Source organism: Euprymna scolopes, chromosome 46 (assembly GCF_053919585.1).
Source record: "Euprymna scolopes isolate OS-2025 chromosome 46, ASM5391958v1, whole genome shotgun sequence".
Lineage (NCBI taxonomy): Eukaryota > Metazoa > Mollusca > Cephalopoda > Sepiida > Sepiolidae > Euprymna > Euprymna scolopes.
In genome coordinates, this window is record NC_136527.1 from 63321147 (window position 1) to 63332665 (window position 11519).

Sequence of the window (11519 nt, forward strand, 5' to 3'; positions counted from 1 at the left end):
GATCCGTTACTGCCCTGGCTAACTACATATCCAAAGTAGCCTCCCTATTGGCTGAGTTGGAGGGCTACTTCGACTGCTCGTTTTCAAACGACCTTTCTTCTGGGGCTCGACTTATAGCCAAAATTCTCTTTGCAAAATTTCCCAAGGAGGTCAAAGGGGAATTGATATTAATTTCAGGTAGAAAAATCCCCACCTTGTCATCAATTCTGAGAGATACTAAGGAAGCTGTTAAACGTCTCCTTATTAAGGGGGATAAGATCACTGTCTCGGCTTGTAACACTATGCGGGGGGCCTTAGGGAATGTACCTTCAGGACCTAGATTCGGTACTTCATGGAGAGATTCCTCTATTCAGTCCAACTCCGCCTATAGCATTTGCGGTGGAAAATTCTCGAGCCTTCCCCCTGTTTTGTGTGTTACCTTTGGTAGGGGTGATAAAAGTGTTTCCGTCAACTGTCTATTGGACACAGGCAGTGGACGGACTTATTTGTCCAGTTAGGTCTTGGACCCCCTCGGTCACTTGGAGTCCATGGGACATGATTGTGAAATTAGGCTGACTACCATCCTTGGAGATTGCGACAGGCGTTTTAAAGAGGTAGCATTGGAGGCTAGCATTGGATCCTGTTGTCCATTTTCCCTGACGGTGTTGGTACACAAAAATATTGATATTTCGGTACACATTGAGAATCTGGACTTTATTTTAAATGAATTTGAACGCCTGAAATGTCCCTTAGCCGCCAGATTTAACAGAGGCACAAATTTTATTCCAATTCATGGAATAATTGGGCTGGATGTTATTCAACATTTAGGGAGCCTTCAATTGGTTCCTTGTTTGCTTGGACAAGCCTTTGTGACACCAATAGGACTCGTCCCCTTCGATGAGGTGAAGCAGTTTTTACATACTGACCATTCTGTGGACAAGAACTCAGAATGCCTTACCTTCGATGCTGTACTTGCGTCGACTGCTGAGGTCAACCCATCTCACCTATGTTTTGTGCTGGAGTCTCAGGGCACCTATGAAGACCCTCTAAAGGATTTCTTCTCTGAAAGTGATGTACAAAGGGGTTTGGAGAAGATTTCAATGTGGAGTCACTGGGTATTGAGGAACAGGAACTGTCTAATTATGATGAACAGAAGATTGCTCTCTTTCGACAGTCTATTTCATTTAAGGATAACAAATATTACGTTCAGTTGCCATGGGAGGACGATAAGATCTCTTGTGTTCCTTCCAACCATGCAGTGGCTCTGCGAATATTGGAACGTGTCGTGCAGAGATTGGAGAAGAGGCAACTTTATCATGAATATTTGAAGGTTTTCCATCAGCAAGAACAGGATCTACCAGGGAATAAATCTTACTAGTGACCTACTAGATTTGTTACTTACCTTTCGTGCTAATAAGCACGTCGTGTTAGCAGATATTAAGAAGGCCTTCTTAATGATCCGCCTGAAGCTTGAATCGGACAGGAATAAGTTCTGTTTTTTCCTAAAAGAAGGAGGTCGCCTACGCTGCTTCAGATACAACACAATTATTTTTGGGTATGCTGCTAGTCCATTTATATTAAATTATGTCCTTAAATACCATGCAGCGCAGTTTCCCATGGATAATTGTAGATCCATGATGGAGAACCGGTTTTACGTGGATAATTTGGTTATGCCGCACGATGATCCCGATGAACTGTGCCGATTATATACACTCACCCGGGAACGATTGCGTCAGGGAGGATTCGAACTGCAGTCCTGTAATTCTAACCATGTGGCGATTCGAAACAAAATGCAGGAGCATGGTTCCCTGAGTGACCATGGCAACAAATGGGAGAAGGTGCTCGGATATAGATACTGTCCTTTCTCAGACATTTTTTGTGTAGCAGCTGTTAAGTGCGACTCTAGTGCCGTTACAAAGAGATGGATCCTTAGCGAGACAGCTAGAGTCTATGACCCGTTATCATTGTGCCTACCGGCCGTATTTTGTTAAGTGAACTTTGGAATAAGGGATTGGGATGGGATGTAACGGTCTCACCGGAATACTTGTCCTTATGGTGGAAGCTTTCCCTTGATCTCTCTGAGCTGGAAACCGTCTCCCTCCCCAGAAAAGCACTCAGCGAGAATGAGGCTGGCAAACTTTTTCTTTTCTGCGATGCATCTCCAGAGGCATATGGCTTCGCAGCATATGTAGTGCAAAATTGCCAATCTGGTCTGGTGTTTGCAAAAGCTAGGGTGGCTCCCTTGAAAAAGAAAACTCTACCCACCTTAGAACTTATGGCCGTGTTTTTGCCTCTCCAGTGCCTGCCTACTTTGTTGAGGAATTTTGGAGGGTTCTCTCCCTCTGAGATTCATGTAGCCACAGATTCGCAGGTGGTCCTCTCTTGGCTGATTTCCGGAACAATTTTAAGCAGAAACCTCTTTGCCCGGAATAGACTGAAGGACATCCAACAGATGAGTGCTGAGTTGGAAGCCACACTAGGTTTCTCGCCCTCATTTCGTTATGTCTCAACAACTGAGAATCCTGCCAATTTGATCACTAGGGGGTTAACTTTGAAAAGGTTCAAGGCTTGCCTTCAATTCTGGTGTACTGGTCCGGATTGGTTAAATAGCGGGATCAGTCCATGGGCTGCACAGCAGTTGCCATGCCTCAGCCAGCACAGCCAAGTGGGGGCCCGTTCTTCTTGGAATGCTGTCATCCTATAGGGAGAGGAACCACCTTCAGTTCTTCCTCTCAAAAGATTTTCTTCCTTTACCAAGCTATTGAGACTGACTTCCTTGGTCCTCAGATTCATCCATTGGCTGCGTCGGTTAGAAGATGACACGGAAAGGCTTGCAGCCATTCTGCTGATGAAAACGATGCAGTGCCAGAGATATGCTGAGGAACTAGCATTCCTGCGGGATTCCTCAGGTAGGACAGTTCCGGGTTTGGTGCGTGATCTCGACCTGTTCATTGATGGTGAGGGTCTTATCAGGTCAGGTGGCAGAATTGCAAGGTCTCTCCATTTCGACCCGGAAGTTAAACACCCTGTTCTGTTAGCAAAAGATCACCCAGTAACTCAGTTTATAATAATGGATGCACATACAAGGTGTCAACACTTGGGGGTTGCATCCACTCTGGCAGAGTTAAGACGGTGTGGTTACTGGGTCCCCAAGGGGAGACAAGCAGTAAAAACAGTCCTGGCTTCATGTGCACTGTGCCGCAAGTACAATGCCAGACAAGTATTGCCCCCCAATGTGGCCAGCTTGTCTGCTTCACGTGTTGAACTGGAGGTTCCCTTCAAACACATGGGAGTAGATTTTACGGGCCACCTTTGGGTTAAGGAAGGGGCTAAGGTAGTGAAGATGTATCTACTCATCTTCACCTGTCTCAGTATCAGGGCTGTACATGTTGAGGTGGTACCAGACATGAGCGTGTTGTCCTTTTTGCAGGCTTTGGTACGTTTTACAAACCTCCATGGTGTTCCAACAGCCATTTACTGTGACAATGCTAAGACCTTCATAGGAGGTGGGCGGTTATTTAAGAGGTTAATGTTGAGCCACGATTATCAACAGAAGTTTGGCTCGTGTCTGATTAAATTCTGTCCTATCCCTCTATTTTCGCCTTGGGTAGGAGGTGTCTGGGAGAGGAGTATTCAGACAATTAAAAATTGTCTGCATAAGGTGGTTGGTAGAGGTGAGATAGATTATTTCACGTTACTAACCATAGTATCGGATATACAAAGGGCAATTAACAACCGCCCTCTAACTTATCGAGAATCCACGGAGACTGAGCTGGAGGCAGTAATTCCAAACATGTTTCTGAGGCCCAATAAGAGTCCTGGACTACTTTTGAGTTTAAATAAGGAAGATTTTTCTGGCCACCTCCTTCCAAGTCGAGAGAGGCTTCTCAGGACCATGCAGGTACGAAACCAGTGTCTGGAGAAGTTCAGAGCGCTATGGTATGATGAATACCTCTTAAGTCTCAGAGAGAAGCCCCTGGGCCGTTCAAGGGTGCCTTTCCGAAACAGGCTTAAAGTCGGAGATGTCGTTTTAGTTAAAAGTCCTCTTAAACCAAGACCCTTTTGGGTTCTCGGTATTATATTGGAAATGTTTTATGGTGAGGATGGTGTAGTAAGGTCTGCAAAGGTAAGGCAGGGGGGCAATGCAACACACATTCACTCATTGAAGAACCTCTTTCCACTTGAGCTCTCTTTAAACAGCGAGAGTCAGGATCAGTCCATCCCTGCATCGGTCGATGGTGTAGTTTCCCTTCAATTGACTCCTTCCCAGGAAGAAGAGGTGATTTGGCTTTGTCGTGTGTGCAGTTCCCCGCAAGGTGATCAGGATATGATCTGTTGTGACGGCTGTGATGACTGGTGTCACTTCAGGTGTGTGGGAATTGTTTCTCCACCTCCGGAAAGGCAGAAGTGGTATTGTACGGATTGTGCACTTAAGAGACGATGACGAGGTAGGCCTAGCCTCCTCCCAGAATAGTTGGGGACTCCAAAAAAAAAAATAATAAAACAAAAAATACTAATATGTTAACTATATTAAGTAATTGCATGGCTTTATATCCTTTGTTTTTCCACGCATTTTCTTTTTTTTTTCTTTCTTGGGGATCGTGTGAAAAAAAAGGATTAATGATTGCTTGAGAAGAGAAGGATCGGCGTGCACTTACCTTGAATACTAATCAAGAAGAATTGTTGTTGTTATTCACCCTTTTAAAGTTTTATTTTGTGCTCCGGATCACGTGATAGTTAATCATCTGATCCTTCCATTATATAAGAGGGGAGATTCCCTTGTCTTTTCTCTCTTTTTTTCTTCACCACAAACTGATTCAGTTGCCGGCGATTGAAAGTAAATCTTTTCCACTTTCATCTGGCGAAGATACTACAAGATGGTTATGTCGCGGAAGGGGGCAATTCTTTCGCAACCTAAGGTAAGTGCATTGCTCCCTTCTTGATCTGAGCGGTCATTGATTCTTTGCTGAAAATTAATTTTTTCACAAACGGAGGAAACAGGCTCTCTCTTTCTTCACGATTACTGTATTTAATTATAGAACTTGTATAGTTTTTGACAGGTGCTCCTGCAGTTTAATTATCTGTTTTTCCGTAAGTAACGCGCCGGCATTAACCGAGCAGAAGAACCATTAAATATTTCACAAAAATTCTGTTTGCATTAGAGGTTGGGCGTTAATTACGGAAAAAAATTTAATTAAACTGCAGAAGCATCTGTTAAAAACCATAAAAGTTCTATAATTGAATAATCCCACCAAAAAAGAACGAAATACATACAAATGCTTGTGAAAGCTTACTGATAGCATTATTTTTACTATTAAATGAGATGAAAACTAGGTTTTATTTTATGAGAAATATTTCTTATAATTTCAAATATTCACTATGTATTCATGCACTCGTGAAACGTTACGTGACTATGCACGTGCACGTAAGAACATACATTTCAGTAAGAACAACCGCTACCGCGTAACATTGTTGTGTAGCAGGAGTTTTATATTTAAGAGATGACGCAGAGTTCATATTGGGGCACATATATATTGGGATACCTGTAACACAGACATAACGATGAGGGAGAGAAGACACTTATCAGTTCTTTTAACACATATTAGAGAGGAGGCGATACTTCACTTATGATGATGGTGGAAGGGTTTACACAGGAGTTTGTTATTATTGATGGTAAACACAGTACCTTTTTCGTTCGTGAAGGATGTGACACAAGACAACAGTTACAAAATATAAATGATGCTTGCTTATTCATCTGATCGACCAGTCGATTGACGTCAGAAATTCAAATGGTATGGCTACATTGTTTTACTCCTCAACCCTCACCTCCAAGGGGCTCTGATTCTAACTGACCAACTGACTTGCTTTCTTGCTGACCTTCTTGCTCTGACTAAAATCAGAACCCATAATATGGAGAAATGTCCTTTGTCTATGACGTCAGAAGTATTTTTTAAACGTGACCAATTTCATGTGGCTTAAAATATGTTTGTCCAACACACTTTTGACAACAAAAGAATCCTCAATTCTAACCTAACCTATTTTTAAACAATATAATTTAATTTGCATTGTTCATTCTGTCACTAACATTTTTAATATTCCGATTTCTAAAAGAATTAACAATTTTTAACATTCCATTTCTTAACTTTGCCTCCAGGGTTCGATTCTTGGCTTATCCGAATCTCATTTTTACTTATCTAATATTTTTCTTATTTACATGAGAAGGGGACAGCCCTTCCCTGTAACAGCGTTAGTGGAGGCAGTAAATTGGTGCAAGATAGTTGCAGTGTTCAGGGGTTCATACCATGCAAATTGTAAATTGACATGGGTTTGATCCTCAGATTCATTGTCAGCAACCTCAAATACCACTAAAAAACTAAATAAGAATGGTCAGTGTTATGTTGTAACATGAGGTAACATTTACCAAAATTGTTTATAAAATTAACGTTATTTTAATTGTTTATAAAATTAACGTTATTTAAATTGTTTATTAAATTAACGGCATTTTAATTGTTTATTAAATTAACGGCATTTTAATTGTTTATTAAATTAACGTCATTTTAATTGTTTTGTTCAAATTAACGTCATTTTAATTGTTTATTAAATTAACGTTATTTTAATTGTTTATTAAATTAACGGCATTTTACTTGGTTATTAAATTAACGTCATTTTAATTGGTTATTAAATTAACGTCATTTTAATTGTTCATTAAATTAACGTCATTTTTATTGTTCATTAAATTAACGTCATTTTAATTGTTTATTATATTAACGTCATTTTAATTGTTTATTAAATTAACGTCATTTTAATTGTTTATTAAATTAACGTCATTTTAATTGTTTATTAAATTAACGTCATTTTAATTGTTTATTAAATTAACGTCATTTTAATTGTTCATTAAATTAACGTTATTTTAATTGTTTATTAAATTAACGTTATTTTAATTGTTTATTAAATCAACGTCATTTTAATTGTTTATTAAATCTGCGTTATTTTAATTGTTTATCAAATCAACGTTATTTTAATGTTTATTAAATCAACGTTATTTTAATGTTTATCAAATCAACGTTATTTTAATGTTTATTAAATTAACGTTATTTTAATGTTTATTAAATCAACGTTATTTTAATGTTTATTAAATTAACGTTATTTTAATGTTTATCAAATCAACGTTATTTTAATTGTTTATTAAATTAACGTTATTTTTAATGTTTATTAAATCTACGTTATTTTAATGTTTATTAAATTAACGTTATTTTAATGTTTATCAAATGAACGTTATTTTAATTGTTTATTAAATTAACGTTATTTTAATGTTTATTAAATCTACGTTATTTTAATGTTCATTAAATTAACGTTATTTTAATGTTTATTAAATCAACGTTATTTTAATTGTTTATTAAATTAACGTTATTTTAATTGTTTATTAAATCAACTTTATTTTAATTGTTTATTAAATCAACATTATTTTAATTGTTTATTAAATCAACCTTATTTTAATTGTTTATTAAATTAACGTTATCTTAATTGTTTATTAAATTAACGTTATTTTAATTGTTTATTAAATCAACGTTATTTTAATTGTTTATTAAATTAACGTTATTTTAATGTTTATTAAATCAACGTTATTTTAATGTTTATCGAATCAACGTTATTTTAATTGTTTATTAAATTAACGTTATTTTAATGTTTATTAAATCTACGTTATTTTAATGTTTATTAAATTAACGTTATTTTAATGTTTATCAAATCAACGTTATTTTAATTGTTTATTAAATTAACGTTATTTTTAATGTTTATTAAATCTACGTTATTTTAATGTTTATTAAATTAACGTTATTTTAATGTTTATCAAATCAACGTTATTTTAATTGTTTATTAAATAAACATTATTTTAATGTCTATTAAATCAACGTTATTTTAATGTTTATTAAATTAACGTTATTTTAATGTTTATCAAATCAACGTTATTTTAATTGTTTATTAAATTAACGTTATTTTAATTTTTATTAAATCTACGTTATTTTAATGTTTATTAAATTAAGGTTATTTTAATGTTTATCAAATCAACGTTATTTTAATTGTTTATTAAATTAACGTTATTTTTAATGTTTATTAAATCTACGTTATTTTAATGTTTATTAAATTAACGTTATTTTAATGTTTATCAAATCAACGTTATTTTAATTGTTTATTAAATTAACGTTATTTTAATGTCTATTAAATCAACGTTATTTTAATGTTTATTAAATTAACGTTATTTTAATGTTTATCAAATCAACGTTATTTTAATTGTTTATTAAATAAACATTATTTTTTTTTTTTTTTTTTTACAAAGGCATCACCACATTATCAAGGCCCAGAGGCCACTCAAGGATAAGGGTTAAAGAGTGTACAGTAGAAGTTGGTCAATATAGTAATCATTAGTAATGAAAATTTGGTAAATTTAATAACTTATATGGAACGGCTCATCAAGAACTTATTTACTTTAGACTTGAACAAAACCATATTGTAGTCAGCCGGAAAGCAGGAAAACGGAAGACAATTCCACAGGCGTGCAGTTCTAAGAAAGAAGCTTTGTTCATGGAATCTACGTTTAGGTTTAGGCACAGATAAAGAGTGGGGGAAATTATTGATAGTGTTTACAGCTAGACGAGTGTTTCTTGTGAAAGTTTGGCGAGGGGGGGACCATAGATTGAAGCTCAGTTGAACACTTTCCATGAAAATAACGATACATCAGAGACAAACTCGCAACATTTTAATGTTTATTACATCTACGTTATTTTAATGTTTATTAAATTAACGTTATTTTACTTGTTTATTAAATTAACGTTATTTTTAATGTTTATTAAATCTACGTTATTTTAAGGTTTATTAAATTAACGTTATTTTAATGTTTATTAAATCTACGTTATTTTAATGTTTATTAAATCTACGTTATTTTAATGTTTATTAAATCAACGTTATTTTAATTGTTTATTAAATTAACGTTATTTTTATTGTTTATTAAATTAACGTTATTTCAATTGTTCATTGTCATTTTAATATTTTTTAAATCAACGTTATTTTAATATTTATTATGGTATGGTGCATATATATCGGCAACCAGCTGTTAACAGCACCCATTCATTCGAGTCATGTAACATTAACTGGCATAATGTTAATAAGCAACAAAGCAGACACACATCTCCGCAGCAGCAGTCAGCACAGTACACTGTTGGTAGGATCGAAATAATAGTTCATGCTTTTGTGGTGATAGTTCAACCATTCAAAATATCGGTGAATAATGTTCCGTCAGTCATGTGGAAGTTGCAAATAAATTCCAATTATTGGTTCGAATAGGAATCTGGTGATAAGTCTCGTATTCCCTTAGATAATGAGGCTCCATTAAGACATTCACATCCACATACATCGCATATTGGTAAAATACTTGTAGTCACCATTTTCTCCTGGTTTAATACTTAAGTAGATTCACTATGCATAGGCTTAGGTTTACTTTATCTGGTTGGAAAAAAACTTCATTTCGCAAAATGCCGAAAAATTTAATTCCAACCATACTTTAGCTGGATGGTTTGAGATGGGGCCAGTTTAAAGGTTGCGAAATGATCATTATTTCGTCACTCCAATTCGAGAGTCAGTTAACCGCTAGTTGAAAAAATACGATGCACTGAATCTCTTGTGAGATGTTGGACTCTGAAAGAAAACAGCGACCCCCCCCCCTCATTCTGCAGAGGCCCCCGTCAAATACGTACCTTACACCATGCCCAGACTTGGAAGGTCGGCAAGCAATGGGTAAAAGATAAAGTGCTCATCAAGATACAGTTAGCAACCTTCCTCGTCACATGACACTTTAGACACAGTATAAGGAAACTACTGACGGGCAGGGAACACCGCAGAACACAAACGACGTCAGCACCCCTTAGAACTCTCTCCAATGAGATGGCGTCCTGTTGTAAGTAAAAAAAATACTGTATACCCTTGAAATAAGGTTTTTATTAGCACAAAAGAACGATACATAAGGTCCGACGTCAACACTATAAAGTAACATGGCGGACCGCGGACACTACTGGAGTAGTATACAGAGCTAGCACTTCGTCAGGGAGAGTGCTATTGGGAAGTTTCGTATCCATACAAAACACAATACAACATTCTCCCTCCATTAAATTAGAAAATTCCTGCCGTAGATGGAAAGTTCATTCAAGTATTAGTGTATGAAGGTGGGTTGATCACAACCAATGCAAGGAATGTAGTTTAATAGTTCAGGTTCGCAATGTTAAAACTCACTAATTCAGCCAGCACAAGGAGTGCAATTTAATAGTTCTGATGCGCAAAATAAATTTAATCAAGATTCACTAAACTCTAGAATCACAAATTCATCTGGTGGTCTTCTACTATGTTCTGACCGTCGCAAAACAGGTGGTTCTACTGGTGGGGGTGAATTTTCCTCTTGCTGATCTGCTGGTGTATCATTCCAGTTTTCCGAGTCATGTGGGTGATCGGTGAATTGGAAGTCTTTCAACGGGGCAAAGTCATCTGCCTACCCTCGTTAGATCGAACAAAGGCATAATGGGGGTTAGTATCTAGAAGTTCAACCTTATCAACTAGAGGTTCATATTTAGTTAACCGGTTGTGTCTCCGCACTAAAACAAAACCAGATTCGGTCATCCAAGATGGTACCGCTGTCCTGGCCACTGATCTTTTTGGGTGTTTAAACAGGCGCTCATGAGGCGTCTCATTTGTGGCGTTGAATATTAAAGACTGAATGGAATGGAGGGAGTCTGCTAAAATCTCTTCCCAGTGTTCAGTCGGCAAATCTTTGTCTTCCAATGCTAATGAAATAGTTTTCCACACTGTTCCATTCATTCGTTCCACTTGACCATTCCCCTGCAGGTGATATGGGATGCTGTAGCTGGTGGAGATCCCTTTGTTGTGCATATAATTATTGTACTCAGCACTCTTGAAACAACTCCCGTTATCTGAATGAACTTAGCTGGGCATGCCAAATATAGAAAACAGGTGGGAGCAAGATTGCAGTACACTCTGGGTACTTGTGTCTTTACAAAGGTATACAAATGGGAAGCAGCTGTATTCATCAAATAATACCAACATATACTTATTTGGGGTAGATGAAGGTAGGGGTCTTTTAAAATCGAGGTTCAACCTCTCGAAAGGTTGAGTTGAGTTGATTAAATGCCCATCAATATGGCGGAAAAATCTTGGTTTGCACTTGTTGCAAACAATACAGTCCTTTGTCATCTGCCGAATATCCTCAAGAGAGTAAGGGACGTTTCTACTCCTTATGAAGACCATCAGCCTTGTAATCCCAGGATGGCACAAGGATTGATTCAAATTGAGGAGGTTGTTGCTACTATTCACAGTAGCGCAAGAAGCACGTGTCAATGCGTCATCTACAAGATTATTCTCACCAGGGCGATAGATAATGTTGAAATTGAAGCATGAAAGCTCCAATCTCCAATGGAGCAATTTATCGTTTTTTATTTGATTATGGTGATTTTGGTCATAAACAAATTTTACTGATTTCT

The 11519-nt window shown here is 36.6% G+C and overlaps 1 protein-coding gene across 1 annotated transcript; it reads right to left on the minus strand.

The window, feature by feature from the left end:
• Nucleotides 1-10491: 10491 nt before the first annotated feature.
• Nucleotides 10492-10911, minus strand: LOC145270139 (uncharacterized). Its single transcript, XM_080125749.1, has one exon. The coding sequence runs from the start codon at nt 10909-10911 to the stop codon at nt 10492-10494; it is 420 nt and encodes a 139-aa protein (XP_079981875.1).
• Between the last annotated feature and the right edge of the window lie 608 nt (nt 10912-11519).